The sequence below is a fragment of the Emydura macquarii genome, unplaced genomic scaffold (assembly GCF_026122565.2).
Source record: "Emydura macquarii macquarii isolate MOO-44397 ecotype Brisbane River unplaced genomic scaffold, CSIRO-AGI_Emac_v2 contig_2636, whole genome shotgun sequence".
Lineage (NCBI taxonomy): Eukaryota > Metazoa > Chordata > Testudines > Chelidae > Emydura > Emydura macquarii.
In genome coordinates this window covers 40,297,794-40,318,498 of record NW_027132773.1, presented here as the reverse complement: position 1 = coordinate 40,318,498, position 20,705 = coordinate 40,297,794, and the positions used below count along the sequence as shown (strand labels likewise).

Here is a 20,705-nt window from a genome sequence, read left to right as displayed (position 1 = left end):
AACCAGCTACCTAAGTCATGTCCAGGACCTGAGCCAGCAGGTGCACCCAGAGGCTGCCTACCAGATCACGTCTCATTCAAAATCAAGCTGGAGCAGGAGATGGTAGTGCCCACCTTATAACTTTTAGTCCGCTGGTTAGAGCACTCACCTGGAGCGGGAGACCCAATCTCTCTCTTTACCAGAGGGGGAGAAAGTATTTGAGAAAGCGGGTCTCCTACCTGTTGGGAAAGTACTCTAACCACTGAGCCATGGACTATGCTAATGTGGTGGGTGGCTCGCCCAATCTGTCCTGTTGAAAGAGCTCTACTGTAGAAATTAAAGAATGATTGGAGCAGGAGGAGTGGACCCAGGATCTCCTACATGGGTGCCCTCGCCACTGCACTACAGAGTCACTTTCACGCACTCACTTCCTCTGTTTCTGGCCTAATTCCACTTTAATTATTTATCCACAATGGAGCAGCTTCAACAGGACAGACTGATGGAGCCCCACATCAGAGTATCCCATAGGTCAACGGTTAGACCACTTTCCTGAGAGCTTGGCAATCCCATGTTAAAGTCCTTTCTCATCCCCTGGTATAGACGGGGAATTAAACAAGGGTCTCTCACATCCCAGGTAAATGCTCTAACTTCTTGCTAAAGGTCATAAGATAAGCACCGCCGTTTTCTGCTCTTCTTGCTAAAATGGCATAGGAACCTAACTCCAGGATGGGGTTCACAGCTGAGACTCACAAGCACTGCCTTACAGCCTGGACTTAGATGCCTATATATGTGAGAGGAGTGGTGCTTAGCATGCATCCCTCTTTTTGGTATCTCCTATTGGCTACCTTAGGTAGCATTCTGCCTATTTTGCTGGCTTTTGTGAACTGCAATCTAAGGCACCTATCTCTCCCCATTCATTGTACAGTGAGCCAAGGTGCCTAACTCAGGCTTTGTGAATTGCAGTAATTTTCTATGTGCCTAAAAGTTAGGTGTTATGATGCTGAGCATCGCACCTAACTTCTTTTTCGCATCCAGCCCTCTGTGTGTACATTGTCCTTTAATGCAAGGGTTAGTGACTGTTTGCTGTGTATCTGAAGGTGGTGAAAGTTTTGGAAAAAGTTTGTGGTCCTTCACAGGATCACACATGCTCCTTGCTACTTTTGAATAGACAGCAGCACTGCAGATCTAGCATATTTTTTTAATCCCAGTACCATCCATTTTATATGTATTTTATTTAAGAGCTCTGTTACCTTCACACAAATCACTGATGTGATTGACTATAAAAGCTCCTCTGCAATTATTGCAGCCTATGATGTCAAGGCCTGTCTTCTTCTTAAGTTCTCATCCTGCCATTAGAGGGGATTCACACAAGTGCAGTGATCCTTGAGGGCAGCCCAGATCACAGGATTGACACCTTAGGGTCTGATCCAAAGCACTCTGAAGCCAATAGAAAGATTCTCATTGACGTCAAGAGTTTTTTATCACATTCAATATAACAGGCCTTAATACTAATGGCTGCTCATGGGCTTCATGCAATGTCAATGGACCTTCTCTTTTCAACCAATTCTTCATGTTAAAATTCCTTGGGATATATTCTGTCACTGTCGCATGCTAAAACCCCTAAACACCACTCCAGCAGTGTAGAGGGGTCATTAATATGCCACATTGGCTGTGGAGAACTCTGTCAGAACCACCATGTGTACTTTATGCTTCCCCCAACACCACCCCACAAGTTCCAGTGAAGAGAGTCTTCCAGTGGTGGGACTGGAGATGGAAAGTCCATAGCATATGGTGCTATGAAGATGCTAGGCTAAGCTGCAGTCCATAGCTAGTCCAGGATAGAGTGCTGTAGTAGTCAGGGGACCCCCAGATCAGCCACCTTTGATCACCCACCTTCTGGGTTCCATGTGCTGGGGGTGCAATACACAACTGGAGAAATTATTAATTTTTCGGTGAAATGAAGTTATTATATAGACAACCTAACCATTTTTTTAAAATAAAGACCTTTGGAGCTTTTAATTTTGGGGTAGATGGTGTGATGGGGTTGAAAACCATGAAAAACATTATCTCAAGTTATGGACTATAGTGAAATCTGTAAAAGAGACCACCCTAATTATTCACTGTCCTATTTTAGGAGACAATCCCAAAGTATGCCCAAATGTATTGAGTAAAATACTGGTCTGTGATTATTAGAAGCCCATCTTTGTTAAGCAGCCAGTTCTTATCAGTCTCTGGAGTGCTCACTGCTTCACTGTATTTCCTTTAAAAATTAATTTCCTCTCTCTTTTTGTGATGAGTGCATGAAAGCCCAAAATTATGAATATTACTTTTCATACAATAGCAGCTTTTCAATGAACTAAACAGATTTTTCCAGGAATTTCATTTTAAAAATTCATAGTGTTCCTGAGCTGAAAGATTGTATGACAAGTTTCAGCACAGATCATATTTTTACAGTCAAGTTACAGTGATCTTAAAAACAGGAATGTCAATGATTTGTAAAGCTACAGAAACTTTAATTGAGTAGAAAGATGTTCAAGTTAATGTTATGTTATCTGTCCATTTTAAATCCTTCATTTTAGGGGCTTTAAATGCTAGCTATCACCAAAAATTTTTATTGAATGTATTATCTAAGAATGAAATACTGCAAAGTTATATGACACAGGGTGGCACACTATTTATATCTGTGTAGATTAAAATGGTCTTTTCTTTAATAGTTATTTAGCTCCACTGACTTGTAATTAGATCTGATCATTTTTCAAGTATCTCCCTCTCCCTAAATTACTCTTTTAAGGCATTGAAGAACTATACTAAAGTTACAAAATAAATACCATTGCTGATGGTGGAGAAACAAAATATAATGCAAAGGCAGTCATAGCAGTACATTATGCTATGTATCATGGGAAGAATTTACCTTGTGCTGTTCATCTTGTGCTGTTCATCTGTGATCACTTTCTAGTTTGGGTTAAGTGTGCTTTACTGCACACCATCATCTTTAGAGATATCTTCATATTCAAATATCTGTGGTTGTTAGTCTGTGTACAACACACTGTTTTCAATACAGTTTCCACCAGCTCTAACAGGACCATCATTAATCATTTCCAATGAACTAACTACTGGGATGTTCAGTTTCTCAAGGAAAAACGAAAATGCATTACTCAGTGAGATCTCCTTTTAAACCAGGTCCAGATTATAAGGAGCTGGATGTTCACCTTCGGAGGATGGAATCTGGGTTTGGCTTCAGAATCCTTGGAGGAGATGAACCGGGACAGCCTGTGAGTTGTTTCTTCATGATTTTCTATTGTATAGCGTCAGTATATTTGTAAATGTCAAAAATATCACTTCACACAATGGTCATAAAGGAATGGAACTTTAGAACTCCAAATAAAAAGGCTTTTTCCTGTTCATCCATTGAAAAAGACAGGTCTCTCAAATTGTCAGCATCTCCATTTAAACTAAGTCATTGTGAATCACTTTGTATTAAGTTAGGAAGAGTGCACTTTGCAACATTTTTTAGAGAACTGAATGCTATTTGGCTTCTTTTAATATTGACTTACAGAGAACTATTGGTTTCTCTGAACGATCAAGTACTGAGTTTAAGCAGTAGATTTGCATTCAAATGTTGTATAAGCATGCGCGAATGAATACCATGCTATGCTACAGTAGGTCAATGTAGACACAGACTGTACATATATGGAATGTGTGGGATTAGAGAGTACTGTTAATGACCTTATTCATCTTTGGGAACACACATACCACATTTAATGAAATTTTATCACTACGGGTGAAATCTGGCCCCACTGAAGCCAATGGGAGTTTTACCATTGACTTAATTGAGTCATGACTTCACTCATATTTAAATCATTATTTGAGGACTTCAGTAATTCAGCCAGAGGTTATGGGTCTTTTACAGGAACACATGGGTGAGGTTCTGTGGCTTGTGCTGTGGCCTGTGATGTTTAAGCTATGCTTTATAATGCCAGTGAATTGTAACAGTTACACACTCCAGACACATGTACCCTAAATGGTGCCTAACTTACTCTGGTGAACCACCAATGAACGTGACCAGATATTCTGAAATTGGTCACTGCATTCAGACCCCTGCTGAAGGTATTAAGATATTTAGTACTGTCTTAGACAGGGAAAATATTTGGATGCATTCAGACAACTTGAACTCAACATCATGAACCCATTAGTGTTGTGGATAATACTAAGCACTTTTCCTCTTCCTCTTCACTTTACATATAATATTTAATTAAACCTTACAAGTAACCTATGAAGTAGCCATTTTACAGATGGGGAAAATGAGAGAGAAGCGAGATGATATGCCAAAAAAATCACAGCGGGACTTAGTATCAAAGCAGGGATTAGCGTTTAGAAGTTACTGGCTCCTAATTCGGTTCTCAGACCACTAGGCCACAACACTCTCTCACAAATACTGTTACTCTCAACAGGTCAACATTTTGGGGATTTTTTAAAAGTAAATTTTATTACCATCAAGCAATAGCTGAAATTAATGAGTTTCTCTGCAATCCACCCTTTATCTGAGATAATTTTGTCATCCTGCCCCCACAGACATTCCAATCAGTCTCATTCTGAAAGGATGACACAACTATAATTAAATGCTTGATATTTTTCAATTTGTTTTCTATTTGCAGAGTTTATAACTATTAAGAAAATTAAGTAGTCATGAGGTAAGAGAACATAATATAAGAAATTAGATAAAACACAAAAAACAAAGAGTAGGAATAAATTATTGCTTTTCAATATAGCAAAAAGTTAACAGTGGATCATCTCCAGGTTCTAAACTAGAATCGATGTTATTGAATATGGCTCCCATTATGTCAAAATGTGACTTTTTAAAAACAACCTAAGCCTAGCATTCACTGCGCACAGGTGAAGCAGTGCACTTGTGCAGAGCCCCATCAAAGTCAACACCTGTAATGGCTGCTATCTTAGCTGATGTACCAGGGCCGGAACTAGGGATTTCTAGAGCTAAAAGCATGCGTTAAAGAGTCAGCCTCAGTAGCTGGGGCCAGTAACAGAATCACATCCTTCTGTGGATCATTCATGGCCGAGGATTGTACGCTGACCGGTGGGTTACATGGGCACAGTGAATTGCAGGATCGGAGCTTAAATGTATTAATGGTCTGAAAGGGCATGAACACTGAATAGCAAAGTTTTCAGAGGAGACAACATTATTTAGCTTAGTCAAGCAGACAAGACTGTTAGGAGCTTTAGAGGAACTTTGAAAAGGTGAGTGGGCATTACAATGGCAGACGAAATACCACATTGACAAAAGTAATAACTGGAATAAATCATTTTCAGTACTTCTAATTCTAAACTAATGGTGTCATTGTGGACAGCTCCGTGAAAACCTCTGTTTACTGTGCAGCTGCAGTCAAAATACTGTTCAGTGCTTTATATGCTAAGACTCAGATTTAAAGCAAATGAAAAATATTCAGGTTACAAACCAGTGAGCAAGTTTCCCTCATAAATATCTGCCAAGCTACAGTGAGTTCACAGACATCTAGTTTAGATAACTCGGCAGAGACAGAAAATCAAAATGTTCTCAGAATACTTTATGAGAATCTCAGTGCAGCCTTGGGTTGCTTTTCGTTGTCCAGTAAAGGAGCATAACTGTATGTTTTATAGCTGGGTTTTGCACAAAATAGTATACCAACCTTTGAGGCATATTCTTTCAGCCTTTTGAAGAACAGAATGCAGTATTTCAAAAGAAAACCTCTGGCACCTCCACTTGGCACTACTTAAAGGGTATCTAACAACATCAGGAGGAAGGAGAATTCTGTGGCTTTCCCCCTTGTACATTTGGAAAGCAAAAGATTGCTCAAGGGGAAGGCCAAAGAGAGAGAGGGAAACTCTGCAAAGTTCCCCACATGGAGTTTCCTCAAAAAGCTCTTCCATTAGGTTTGCTGTGAGGCCCTGTAGATCTCTGTGTATCCATCAGAGGGCAAGACCACCCATATGGAAACACTCATCCTATGCCTCTGCACCACCTTCTGGTCCGTGCAGCTGTCCCTTAGGCCCCTGTCAGCAAGTCTCCACAAGAGTCATGTTTACAAGTTCCCCTGCTGGCTTCTGGCCCTTATTACCTAAAGGGGGCCTGAGGCTGTGTTAATGCTTAAGCAGATACCCCACATGGCTACTTTTCCATCTGAACCCATCGTTCTTTGCTTACCCAAAACCTAAATGAAAGAGAGCAAAACCAGGAAATAACTCTGTGAATAATTTAAACATAAGTCTTTTTAGAGAATTCAGGTTTTGTTTGATTTAACCTTGATTTTTATCCCAAATATGTCATGGAAAAATATATATGGGTGGAAAATTCATTAGAAATTTTTGAATGAGCACTAATTACATTTTAACCGCAAAGGAAAATTTTAATTGAAAGGGAAAAAATGCTACCCCTTGAGCCACCAGCAACACCCTGAATATATTTAACATTCCCATTTGTTTCACTATCTAGATTCTGATTGGAGCAGTAATTGCAATGGGCTCTGCAGACAGAGACGGTCGTCTACATCCCGGTGACGAGTTGGTGTATGTAGATGGGATCCCAGTGGCTGGCAAGACTCACCGAGATGTGATTGATCTTATGCATAATGCAGCTCGAAATGGGCAAGTGAATCTTACTGTGAGAAGAAAGGTGCTATCTATAGGTATGTTAATAAAAGAGGGGAAATGTGGAAAAATTAACCAAGGCCTGTCAGTAAAAGGGACCACGCTGTAATTTAGGTACTGCTTTTTAAAAAAAGAAAAAGCTTTAACAACAAAAACTAAACTTTACTATATATTTTATTATTTAAAGAAAAGAATCATGGAAAACATTTGTGCTTCAACATTCCCTGGCAGCATTTGTGAGGCAAACGTTGCAGCGTTGTGCCTGTTTCCTAGGGAACAGGAAGAAACAGGGTCAATCCCGCTGTAATGATCATGAATGACTCTGTTTGTTCCATACTGTGTTGTCCTATATTTGTCCTCACTTGTGCCATTTTAGGACCAAATGGTGTTTGTCTTGCTCATCTGACTTCAATAAGACCACTCACTCATCAGTGTGGGTAAGGCAAGCAGAAAAAGGCTTGCAGATTGTAAACTCTTTAGGGCAGGAATTCCTTCCATTGCTTTGACATGTTCAGAGCCCCGTCCTGCCACCATTGAAATCAATGGGAGTTTTGCCACTGACTTCAAAGGAAGCCAGCTCAAGTTAAACTCTTTGTTTATGTGGAGAGAGAATGAAGTTTAATAATCTAATATAACCCTTAGAACATGCTCATCATTAGGGCCCTTTAATGAGGGATCAGAAATTTGTAAGCATGTCATTGGCCCCTTCTGTCTTCTCCCTCTCTATCCACCAAAGAGCCCTTCCTCTTTCCCTGCTCCATCTCCCTAACCTTTGTCTTCACCTTCCTGCCCACTCAGCAGGCCAACAACCTTGTGCTCCTAACCCACTTGTTGTTCATAGTACCCATTTCCCATCTCTGGCACACTGTCAGGTTACTGTCAATCTTCCCTATCTTGGGACTGACTTTCTTGTGTTACCCACTCTAGAATCCTGCAGCCAGAAATCCTCCCTCCAACCTGGCTCAGCGCCCCCTAGGAGCTCCCCAATCCCTAGGAAAATGGCCAATTACCAAGGTAAAATACTGAACACTCGGGGATTCGTTAGTTTCCTAAGGGTTATCAGCCTCTATGGAAACTGGATGGTAGGCAAGAATGATAATTACAGGATTTGGTGCAGCCTGTGTAGTTATCGTCCTTTGGTTGTTGCTTGTCTTACATTATGGACGGAACTTTTAAGAGTTTGTATTAGTCACCCAGGACCCCTGGCACAGTAATTGAATCAAGTTAGTAAAACAGCCTGAATTATTCTTTAGCCTTGATAGTGACACACTGAAAAATATAGTGTATGGTTCATTGATGTTCAACTGCTTATGAAGCTGTAGAAGTGCTTGGATTGATGTGAGGTATTGAATGTTGTCTTTAAACAAAAACGAAGTGTTATTTACATGAACTGAAAAATACAAAATCCATACAAAGGTACTGGCACACATCCTCACTGAAGGCTGATTGGGTTAACTTGAAGTTCTCAGTTCTGAGCATGTGCAGTATGGAGAATTGGGCTTTCCTTATATAGCTGTTAAAAAATTGTACAACAAATATTATATTTGCAGAAATATTTTCCCTGCCATTTTTAGTATCCTTGCAGCTTTGTTATTCTTTATTTTCATATTGATATACAACATTAAGGCCCTGATCCCGCAAGTTGTAACATGCAGGAATAGTAGTCTAACCACACATAACTTGTAGGATTAGAAGCTAATTTTCTATATATCCAATTTCAGGTTAGTGTGATTTTTTCTATTTTTTTCTGTGCAATGAACCAGATTCTCATCTAAATTAAACCAATGCAATTTCATTGTGGTCAAGGGGTTACACTAACTTGACTGAGAGGAGAATATGACTTAACTTTGCATAGTGAAAATATTCTTATTATAAGCAACAGTCAGAAATGTGTAGGGAAAAATGTGAAGAAAACTAGAATTTGCAAACGAAATCATTCTTTTAAAAAGTTTCCCTTTTACTGACCCTTACATAACAAAGCAAAAGATCATTCTGAATGTGGTATTTAAAAAATTGACATTTACAAATATGTTTGTACTTTCTTTGGTTGATCTGTTCAGGTCCTGGCTGTGAAGGATTTCTGGGTTTTTGGAAATCAGGCATAAAAGTGCTTAGAAATCTTGCCTTCCTCTAAAAAAAAAAAAAAAAAAAAAGTGAAAAAAGAACAAGCCTTAGGCAATATTGGTTGAATAAATGGAGCAGGCACAGAGGAAAGGCTTTAGGAAGAAAAAATCTCCTTAGATGATCCCAATACACACACACACACAAACTAGAGTCAAGATTAGGGCTGTGCAAACCTTGCTGGGTTTCAAACAGAGCCCAGCAGTTTGGTTCACAGATTTTAGAAAAAAGCCAGCCTCCAGTAGGAACCCCTCACCTCCAACGAGTTTCAAGGCCATTGCTCCTTTGCTTCCTTTTATGTCTTCAAGGATTTTGCTAGGAGGTGGGATAAAAAGGAGGCTAACCAGCTTCTGAGCTGTGCAGACAACCTCAACCCATCCTCATAAACCATTTATTAGCATGGGCTGGGGTTAGAAAATGTCATCCAAATGAACTTGAGATTTGATGTGACTGTATTGCACATCTCTGCCGCAGAATCTTAGATGTCCTCTTTTTTCAAGAACTAAGGTAAAGAATTACCAAACTTGAGCTCCTGAAACCTGCTTGGTTAGGAAAAAGAGTGATGTTTTCGAGGAATAGGAATTAAAAATGCCATTTCTTTGCAGGCAGAGCAAAGCAAATCAAAGCAAGCAAAATTAATTTTTTCTGATGAATATATTCCAGAATAAATAGACGAAAAGCTAATAGCCATCTAAAATTTGTTCTACCTCCGCTAGCATTATGTTTGTGTAGTTAATGGGAATCTCTGGCATTCATGTATAACAAAGCCTGCTCCTGATCATCCGGGAGGAGTAAGATCATTTTCTTTTCATCGCAGCCATATTGACATACACAAAGTCAGCCTTCTAGAAGGTGACCACCAGAAAATGTGATATCTTTTGTCATTGACTATGGCATTTAGTTGCAGATTGGGTCCAATAACTAGGAGATTTTCTATTCTAACGTAGGAGCAGCATAATTGTTTGTTTTTCTTCCTCCTTACCCTCCCTAATCACTCTATTTCAAAGTTGTACAAGGACTGTTAAAGGACACTTTTACCTGCCTGAGAAAATAACATCTTGTCCTTGGATCCTGCTTATTTTATTCAGAAAACAGATTTCATATTTAGAAGTTTTAACTTGTAAACTGTCTTCAGGGGGAGATGTGAAGCTTGTCCGATATTTTGTAGCATGCACCACTATTACTGTTAGGGACAGAAAACATCCATTTTATATTTATCTGAAACTACTATATTAAAACTGTGATAGGTATGATTCATCTGAAACAAAAGGTCTGCAATGAATATAGGTACATTTTTTCCCCATGTACAAGCATCACTTAATTATTTATAGTTACTGACTGCAAGCTATGTTTGTATAAAGAGGTGGTTAATCACACACAATTTCTCTTCCTCTTTGCTTTTACTATAAAGTAATATAAAGCCATAGCTGAAAGGTTAATGGACTTCAATTGCACTTTTGATTATTTAAACTCTGCATGTAAGAACATCTTTAAAACTTCTAAATGAGCATTGTAACTATGGAGGCAGCAACAGAATAATTAGTTGTGATTATTTTTCATTGTATTGCTTCTCCATTCAATAAACATCTTTTGAGTATGCTAATCAATTTAAAAGAGGAAAATTATAAAGATAATCCACATTACTCTGTGATAGCTGCATGCTTAAATTCTTTTAATCCAAAAACAATATAACTTGGTATTGGATTAGACAGCCAGTTTTCCCCCTAGATGACAGATCAGCTAATTGAATAGTTCTTGTTAACTTTCTTTGCTGTACAGCTGTGTACTGTCTCTTACAACAGATTCCTCTCTTCTCTGTTGAACAGAATAGGAGTTTGTGTTTATGCTTTTTCTATCTGATTTCCCTTGAATGCTTTGCATTATCAGGTAGATTCCAGTTCTTTCAGATCTGTTATGTTCCCATTGTTTAATATAAACAGTCAGTTGTATTCGTGTTGCATTAGCAAATATACAGTAACTCAAAGTCACTGGCCAAGTCAAACTGTAATATTGATCTGATTTATATTTTAGGAGACCCTTGCCCAGAGAATGGCAGAAGCCCAGGCTCAGTGTCTACACACCACAGTTCTCCTAGAAGTGACTATGCTGCCTATGCTAACAGTAATCATGCTGCATCTAGTAGTAATACTATACCACCAGAGGGCTTTACTTCACACAGCTTACAAACCAGTGATGTTGTCATCCACCGCAAAGAGAATGAAGGGTTTGGCTTTGTTATCATCAGCTCATTGAACAGGCCTGAATCTGGATCTACAATAAGTAAGTAAAATCCTACCTACCACTTGTTTCTTCAAGTTTGCATATAGTGAAAAAATCTGACACCTAATACCATCTCTGTTCATCCCTTGTCTGACAGCGCAGCCTATAGTTCTAAGAGACAATCGAAGTTGCTTCCCTCAGGTACAGTCTCCCTGACATGTTATGCATAGGAACAAAGGTTATTCTGTCCTTTGGGTTAGAATCAGAGAAACGTAGGGCTAGAAGGGACCTTGAGATGTCATCAAGTCCAGCTCCCTGCGCTGAGGCAGGACTAAGCATACCTAGACCATCCCTGACTGGTGTTTGTCCAACCTGTTCTTAAAACCTCCAGTGATGGGGATTTTACAACCTCCTTTGGAAGCCTATTCCAGAATTTAAACCTAAATCTCCCTTGCTGCAGACTATGCCCATTACTTCCTGTCCAACCTTCATCAGACATAGAGAATAACTGTGTCTCCAACACTCACTTATCTGCCCACTCAATAGGATTCAAAGAGCTCTAGCCATAAAATATGGTTCCCTCCCAGAGACACCCTGCCAGGATACATCTTATTAATATAAAAGGTAACTATTATGGTACAGGTTCTTATTGGGTGTAAATTACAATAAATCCAGAGTTACACTAATTTACTCCAGCTGAGAATCTGGCCCTATTGTTATTAAAACAACATAGCCTGATAGAATTATAGCGACAACATTTATTAACGCTAGATACAAAGAAAAATGATAGAGCATAGGAAACATCAAATAAAAATGGAATCTTCGGAAACCCTTTAATGAAGCTGCCTAGTAGGATGTTGCTGAAGCTACTGGAATGCTTTGTGGTGGAGAGTGATAAGTAAAGTTGCCAACCCTCCAGGATTGTCCTGGAGTCTCCAGGAATTAAAGATTAATCTTTAATTAAAGATGATGTCATGTGATGACATCTCCAGGAATATGTCCAACCAAAACTGGCAACCCTAGTAAGGAAGGGCTCATTCTATAATCAGTAAGACTCCTCAATGTGAAAAGGGTGGCAGAGTCAGACCAATAGCGATCATAGCTCAATTTCTGTCTCAAGAGCTATATTATGCTGGTGATTTAACATTGCGTCGTATGCCAGAAGACCCTGGTAGGGCCTCACTTTCAGAGGTGATCAGCACCTATAGCTTCCATTGAGTTGAAATGAAGTTGTGAATTCTCAATACTTCTAAAAATCAAGCCCCCTGAGAATATTTACTACCTAGTTTGCGTGTTGCAGACTGAACGGAGCCTTTCCCTGTGCCAAAAGGCCCATTGGAACTGTCCCCCACCCACCCACCCACCCACTCACACACACTTGCCAAAACTGTTTTCTGAGGAAATTAATGACAATTCCCCCCTTTTCCGCCCCTTCCGTGTATTAATCTGTTCCAATCTGACAAAATAAAAGCAAGTAAAAAATTACTGGGAAGAATCCTATAATCTTACACTAGAAAGTGATCCTACAAAGTATATTCATATTTTTCATACTATCTCAAATGAACTTTTGTTAAATTCAGTAGAATCTTTGAAATTAATACTGTAACAAAGCCATAGCCAGTCAGCCAGGTATGACTCTATAGTTATCACTTTATGTTCATCATGGCCAACAGGAACTTCATGGCAGCAGATGAGAAAAAAAAAATACTCCTATTCCAAAAACCAGGCCACTAGTCACTGTAGTTAATGGAGAATCTTCTCTAGATAATAGGGTGTATGACTCACAGTAGATGGTCGTGATTCTGTCCAGTAGAGGGCACTGATACATATATATTACACAGTTAATTTCAATACATTTTCATCTATAATGAAATAATTGAAAGGTATCCTCAGAAGTGCAGTGAGAAATATTTCAAATGCAATCCTTCAGGTGACAGTAAAGAGCAGAGTCAAAGTGATCAAATTCCCTAGAACAAACAAAGATGTGTAGCTACTGCAAATTTAGCATTAATTGAAACAATTCAAGAGTAAATGAAGAGGAGGGTCAGCTGTTGAGATGACAAATTGATTCATTAAAATAGTAATTGTATCAAGATAGTGATTGTGTCAAACCTTTGTGAATTTGAGCAGTTCCCAGATCATGTCCATGTAAAAAAAGTGTCACGTTTGTCATAGACAGTGATAAAATGAAGTAAAGCATTCCCTTTCTATGCTTAGATCAAGTAAAGAATCTGAAAAACTGGTGGAATAAACTAATGGAAAAGGATACAAGATAACACTCCAGTCAGTAATGGAAGCAGGTTACCTATAATTTAGCTCCACTAAAATTTTAATAAGGAAGCATTAGCAACCATCAATTTCTTACACCACATATTTATTTGGACAAAATGCGTAAAGGGTTTGAGCAAGAGTGGAAAGCATGCTAACAGCATGAAAGTATTATCTAGATGACATACCGTACTATTACACAGAGCACGACTTGGGTCAATATTTAAATGTATGCAATAAAAATGTTAATGTATTTATTTCAAGCCAACCAAGATAGAATTTAAAACCCTTCAGTAAAATAGGTCTGGATGGGGAATAGTCTGTAGTGTCAAATAGTCATTGCCTCTAGTTTTATTCTTTCAAATAAAGTGCTGGATTTTATGGTCAATTGGGAGAGTCAGTGCCTACAAAAAGAACAATCCAAGGAATAGTCTCATTGAGCATAACCTTCAAGTGAATGAATATTTTCTATATTTAATTATGGTTTTCTGGCACCTGCTTTCTCTTTGTTTTCTTCTTCACTCTGCCAGGCTGGACTGTAAGGTTTGACAATTTGGAAGTGTAACATTTTCCCTTTGCTTTATTCAAAAAAATAACTAGTTGTACAATGATGACATCCTCCCTTACTCTTAATTCTCAGTTAAAATTCTGTTCTACAACCAACAAATTACTGTAGATACTGGAAGGACAACTACTCGGGCAAATGTAGTAGTTTTAATGTAGTGAGTTTTAAGCACCATTCCATTGTAAATTGATCAAATAGATTGTATCCTTAGCTGTAACAATGTGGCATATGTTTTTATTTAATTTATTTATTTTTTTATTATTATTATTACAATGCCAGAGGTATTGGGCCTACGGGCCCTGATTCTCAGGTCTAATTGATCAGCATTTGGCACAGGACCCAAAGACAGTGAGGAAAAGATGGCTTTATGACACATTTGCTGCTCCCTAGTTCAGGGGCCAGTGTAAGTTAGGGGAACGTGAAGATTTCTGTAATTTATATCCAGCTGTCCATGGTCCTAAAGGACCATTCCAGCCCCAGGAATAGCTAGAGACGCTCCAGTCAAATCCATTTTGCCCAACCACATCACTTACGATGAGGGCTCAAAGGAGGATTCCCACTACCCGTATAACCAGTTAGGCCAGCTTTATAGTCCCTTTGCCTCAGCAGAATGGCATGAAGGACCAGTGTACCCCAGAATCAGGCCTATGGTTCTTGTTCCAAGTGGTTTATAATCTCAGTTGCATTTTCTCATGAAAATCTTTATAAGGGTTTTCTTTGGTGCTGTTTGTTTTCCAGACATACCTTTGTTTTGTAGAAGCCAATCAAGTGCTCTAAGGGCTATTTTCTACCTTGATCTCTGCACAAAATGAGGGCAGGCTATAGCCTCTATTCAGGAACAGAATTTTTTTTTAACAGTTTGCAGGCAATCTTTAGACATGAGTATATTCTTGGACAAGTTGGTACTTGCTAAAACACCCAACCCTCATGACACATTTCTTCTATGCAGTGAAAACCACAGAAATTTTTTCTCTCTTGCTCTTCTTTGGCAAATCATTGCTTGGGCTACAATGACGGCAGCAAATTCACCACCATCAGATCGATTTTTCCGGTTCGACTGAGTGTCAGTGAACACATGCTCAATTGATCCGGAAGTCGATCTAATAAAACCACCTCCAAAAAAAGTGTAATGCTGCATCAACGGGTACACATTTCCCGTCGGCGCAGCGTAGTGAGGACAGCGAGCAAAACAGACATTACGAAGACAATGGGAGTTACACAAGCTGCTCTACGTAGCTTGTGTAACTCCTGTCGACTGCCACTGAATTTGCCGGTCATTGTAGACCAGGCCTTGGAATGGACTTTAATTCAACACTGGATTATCTTTCACTAAATCACTATTTTTAGATGGGACAGAGCTGGACTGGAGAATAACAGTAAAGAATTTTCAGCAACATTAGCCATCTCTTTTGTCTCACTTAAGTTTTTAAAATTGTTTCATTGGTTTTTTTTAAATTTGTATGTTTGTTATCTGCCTTGAACAACCAATTTTAGCTCCAAACTATGTAGAGAAACCTAGTTTTATAGATTAAAAGGCAAACAACTGGCCAAAAAATAAACTCCTAAAATCAGTAGAAATGGAAATCTAGATTCTTTGCTAATAAATCACAAGTGTGTTCCACTGTGCAATCACAGTGCAGGTGGTTTTTCATTACTGTTTTCAAAGATATCCAGGCAGGAATAGATGAACATCTTATGTTTCAGATCTCCAGCTCTCTTAAAAGCTTGAAGATTTGTCAGAAGTGAATCTTTCTCCTAGGTCTGGATCCTGAGACACCTTGTTACCCCCTAAACACAGGTGAAATTGGAGCACAAAGAATCATCTCAGATCATACACACAGGTTCTTCATTCAGTCAAAAAAGCTGTTCTTTATCTCAGAACCTCAAAGAATTCAAAGAAACTCTAAGTCTGAAGTTAATTTTTTTATAATGCTGTTTTCTGTAGTCATTCAGAAGCTTATCATTTTGTGAGATATCAGAAACCTCTGTCTCTCTCTTATTTAGGGTCTGTTTTAAGACATGTTATAAATCTAACAGTCATGGGCACATAGTGATATGTGGTCAGATTTCATCAACAACTCCTTTAATACTATAGTGGAATAAGAAAACCATCACAAATGTTCACAACACCCACTTGGTGCTTTTATTACTTATTTCTTTACAAAAATGATTTTTGATCATTTCTGCACTGAATCATCATTCAATAATTATGCTGATTTTCACCAAACTTGTTCCTGGCCCAGTAACGTTCACTCAAGCATCATCACCTCTCTGATTTCCCTGGAAATAATCAGTTAATAATACTTATTCTCCACCTATAGTTTGTTGGGCACTCTTTCTAAAGTAATCAATACGTTAAGTGCTTTACAGAGAAAGAAAGTTCCATTCTTTGAAGAATTTGCAACCCAAATACACGTACACAGAGAAAGACAGGAGTGCCAGGGACAAAAAATATGAGTGGTTGACTGATTATGTGTTGGTTCCACAATTTTTATATGAATTTTTGCCCGCACTTCACAGTAGGGAGGATTAAGATCAACAGGTCTTTTGGAAGGGGTTCTTTGTAAGGAGATACCTGAACTAGGAGAGGGAAGAGGCATTCTCCCTGATATGCCCTCCTCCCATGGACCCAGCTGCACTGCAGATGCATGGGGGAATTCTCTGCTGCGTATGAAGCCCCTTTGCAACATTAGAGGTGCAACAGGGCCATATTGCCACTTGTGAATGTGCCCCAATCTTCTAAAATAAAAAACCCACTCTTGTGCCTTGCCACAGGTGAAACAAGCACAAAAACCTAGCCCTAAAAACAAGACAGAAAAAAACATCAAATACTAATCTTCGGTTGAGAGACGAGTATTTCCACTTCCAGAAGATAGAAAAAAGGCAGTGGGAGGAGCCAGTGCCCCTCTCTAAAGGGATGTCTACACTTTGAGCTGGCGGTGTTATTCCCAGCTTGAGAAGACATAGGTGAGTTAGCTTTGATCAAGCTAGCAAACGAAAAATACAGTGTAGCCACAGCAGCAGGAGCGACGGGAGGGACTAGCTGCTGTGAGCATGTACCCATCCTGAGACTGAAGTCAGGGCAGCTAGCTCACTCCGCCATAGCTACACTCTTTTTAGTGTTAGCTTGATTAGAGCTGGCCTGGGCATTTGTCCTCTAACTGGGAATTACACCCCCCAGTTTAAAGTGCAGGCATATCCTAAATGTGATCTCAGAGCTGCCCTCCACATTGCTCAAGGCACAGGAGCTCAGCTCAGATACGGCTGCATTTCACTGTCCCATGTCTACGCTGCTTCTCACAGGACTTCAGGGAATCAAAAGAAGCAGTTTTAGGAAGAAGCCTGACTTGCAGTAACAAGGGAACAATGAAATGTAACTGCTTGCACTGCCAGAATGAAGAAAATGTTCTTTGTGATTAGACTGTCTATAAATGTGAGAAAATACTGCTGGTACGTCTGTATTAACATCAGGCAAGCTCAACTCCTCCTCCCCAAGAACTGGTCACTGGGTTGGTCCCCAAAACCCCAGAGATCCCCACAAACCAGTTGAAGGCCAAGGCCTGCTGTACACAGGTTACATGCCTTCAACAAGTATGATGGCAATGTTAGCTTAAATTCAGTAACAATTAAATTACAGATTTTTTACATTTACTATATTCTCCCAATTAAAACCTGATATGCTGGGGCCTGTTAGTTGAATGAAAGCTCTTGCACCTATTGAAAATTGAGGACACAATAAATATTCATGTGATCAACTGTATAACATATTGGAAAGGACAGCTGGCTCAGGAGGGCTGATTTGCTTGGTTTAGTTTCGGTTTCCATTTACAGTACGAAAATATGCCAAGAAGTTATTATCTGCCAGGGGATTTAATAGATAGAGGTTTGATTTTTTTTTTTCCCCCTTCACCTGATCACTTCTCATGTTTATCTATTGTACGTGGAAAAAATGTGAGAAAATAGTCTAGTGACTTTGTATATACTGTAATTTCAGTTGTTAAGGGAAAAAAGGAGAGAGGAGATGAGAGAACATTTCATGTGTAAATGTGAGAAAAATTACTTGTTGGTAACACCTGCGTGTAATGTTCAGTTGCTGCTACTAGGTATGCTGAGAAATTGCTTGGAGCTCAGTATGGCTCTTGTGAATCTGAGTCAGGAGAAATCATTTCTATTTATAAAGAAAGCAAGAACTGGAAGGAGGGGAAAGCCAACATTTTATTTAACACCTAAGGTCTATTCTGGTCTTGGATATGCACATAGAACTGAATCAAGCATATGGATCATACCATATAACCAACTACTGGATTTTTATTGCCCTTTCTAAAACCAGAGATTAAAAAAAATCTTGTGGCAGAGGTACAAAATCTTGTCTTTGGATTAGTTTTATCTTTAAAACATAGAAATATTAGTAATTATATTTAAAAATAAAACTGTTTACAGATGGTTGTAAATAAATCAGTTAACTAAATCAAACCTTGCACTCTTTTTAATCAGTGTTAAGTTCAAAATGTTTAAAAATAAAAATTATGTTAAAAATATCACTTTGACTTCTAAATTCAGAATTCTTGATTTTCCTTAAATTTGTTTGGTGCTACAATTAACTGTCTTCTGGCAATCATCAACTGTTGCAGTGCCAGGGCAGGCACTGAGCACTGGTATAGCAGTGATCCTGGGTCAATTTGTACTCCTAACACAAATGCTTCAGATACCCCTTCAGTGACTTCTTTGGCCAACTTCACAAACTCTGCAGACATTACAGAGATGCCACCCTTTCTAATTTTTTCCTAGGGCTGTTTCTCCCCTTCTCACTGTTTGGAGATGGGGAGCAGGGACACAAAGACGGGGGGAAGGGGGAGCAGGCCCACTGGAGTCAAGTCTTCACTCATTTTTACAAAAGGGGCAGCAGAATCTTCAGGTCCCTTGTGAGCACATTTGCCAGCCTCCACCGCTGTAAAATTGCTCTGTTCCAATGCAAAGTTCCCAAGCCACTTTAGAGCTGGGATTATGGCTTTACTCACGGGGTGGATTTATTTTTTTTAAATAGGCAAATAAAATAGGATTTTTTCACTAACATGGATCAGCATGATAAAGAGCATGTGAATGGATTTTGTGCCGAGAGTGGTGAATTTTCACAGCAATTGTGCAAAGCTGCTAAGGTGGCACTATTAATATTTTACTGGTTACAAATGTATTAGTATTAGTATTTACTCAGTATTTAGTATTTACTCAGAATCCTTTTGACAGACCCTCTATCACAGACACTAAATAGAACATTAAAATGTCAATACATTAAAAATTGTAGGTTGCTCTGGGCATGCAGTTGCTAATTATACTTTGTCTTGTTCACTGAACTAGTTCTTTTTTGTAAGAGTTCACTTAATTACAGTATGTGACTTTATTTTTAAAGGGAGATTTGTTTTATAGGAACCTGGTTGCTGGCATGGTACCATAGCGAAAGTACCCAGTTGCTTATTCTTTGTTTCTTTGTTTGCCTGGCTGGTTACATAATTTTCCTATGTTATTACAATTTTCTTAACTAGTAGACTTTCAGCAACTGTATATCACAATGCCAATATTCTGCCAATGTCACCAAAAGTATTAATTTCTGCTATAACAGATTTGCAAATTGAAAATTTAACTCCAAGTCTGGTTGTATTAGCCTGTTTTGCTTTGGGTTACCTACAGCAAATTAGCAAAGTAGTTAGATCAAATTAAATTGAGAGAGAAATGACAATAGACAAAATGAAAGGACAACTATCAAACTCAGTGAATAATCCTAACTAGCTATAATAAGATTTATTCATTTTATGACATGATAAAATACATTAGCTTAGATTTAATAATGCCTTTCATTTTGAAATTTAGCAAATTAGGATAAATTCAGCCACTTCTAAGACAGAACATGGCAGTTTCTTAACAGCATAAAGCAATACTGCAAAACACCATAAAGCTGCAACCCTACAAAGAGGTTTACAAGCACTAGCCTTATTTCCTGACCAAACCAGTGGGACACTGTGGGGTAGTTAAAAGTCTGTGGTGTAGGGGCACTTTGCAGGATTGAGGCCTAACTCAGGAAATAAAGAAAATAAAGTATCAGACTGAAACTGTAGCGGGAGTTTAATTAGGAAGAGTGATATCTAGGGGTTAGCTCCTGCAAGATACAGACTAGCACTCTGGCCACAATACAATCCAACACAGCTTCAACCACGTGAATAGCCCCATTGAAATCTATGGAACTACTCAAACACAGTTAAGCATATGCTTCAGTGTGTCATTAGATCGGAGCCAAAAAACTCAGTACTTTGCAGGATTGACCCCTGCATGCTTCACACCACTGAGTGAAGGCAGAGAAGAGCATGGGCTGAAAAATTAAAAAAAAAAAAGATAAATAAATTATTAACAAGACCTGAAAAACCTTAAACACAGCTATCACTTTGAAACAATCATCACATTTTGAGAGGACTTCAGATTAATGGGGGAAAAATACACCCACATGAAGAGAGCAGTGTTTCATATATCGTTGTTACATTAACTTCACATATTCCTAACCATTAACATACACTGACCTATGTAAAGTATGCATTTCATCATGATTATATTTTCACCCATGTAGGTTATACATTGTGGGATCTGATACAGAAAGTTACTTACCCTCAAAAGAAAGCTACATAGCATCTTTTTTTACTCTTTCCAGTGGGATTAGTATATATTCATCCACATCCAAAGGAATGTAAAATAAGGTGGGGGCTCTTAAAACTGTGTGTCACGATATTCCCCATGAGTGCTGCATATTTGGACACCTGCAGAATATAAATTACAACCCAACTACCCCCGTGATGGGGAATAACAGAATAGAATTCTCTGCAGAGTGTGTCAGACCACAGAGTCACAGCTCTTCAAAAGAAAAATATTT

General features: G+C 38.8%; 1 protein-coding gene across 2 annotated transcripts in view; it reads left to right on the top strand.

Moving 5' to 3' along the window:
- The window catches only part of MAGI2 (membrane associated guanylate kinase, WW and PDZ domain containing 2), a 1,036,622-nt gene that overhangs the window by 952,457 nt on the left and 63,460 nt on the right, over positions 1-20,705 (top strand). For both annotated transcript variants that reach the window (XM_067564540.1, XM_067564538.1), the window contains 4 exons: positions 3,157-3,251; positions 6,464-6,656; positions 7,546-7,632; positions 10,771-11,019. In XM_067564540.1, coding sequence (XP_067420641.1) covers positions 3,157-3,251; positions 6,464-6,656; positions 7,546-7,632; positions 10,771-11,019 — 624 coding nt within the window. The remainder of the gene's footprint in view (positions 1-3,156; positions 3,252-6,463; positions 6,657-7,545; positions 7,633-10,770; positions 11,020-20,705) is intronic.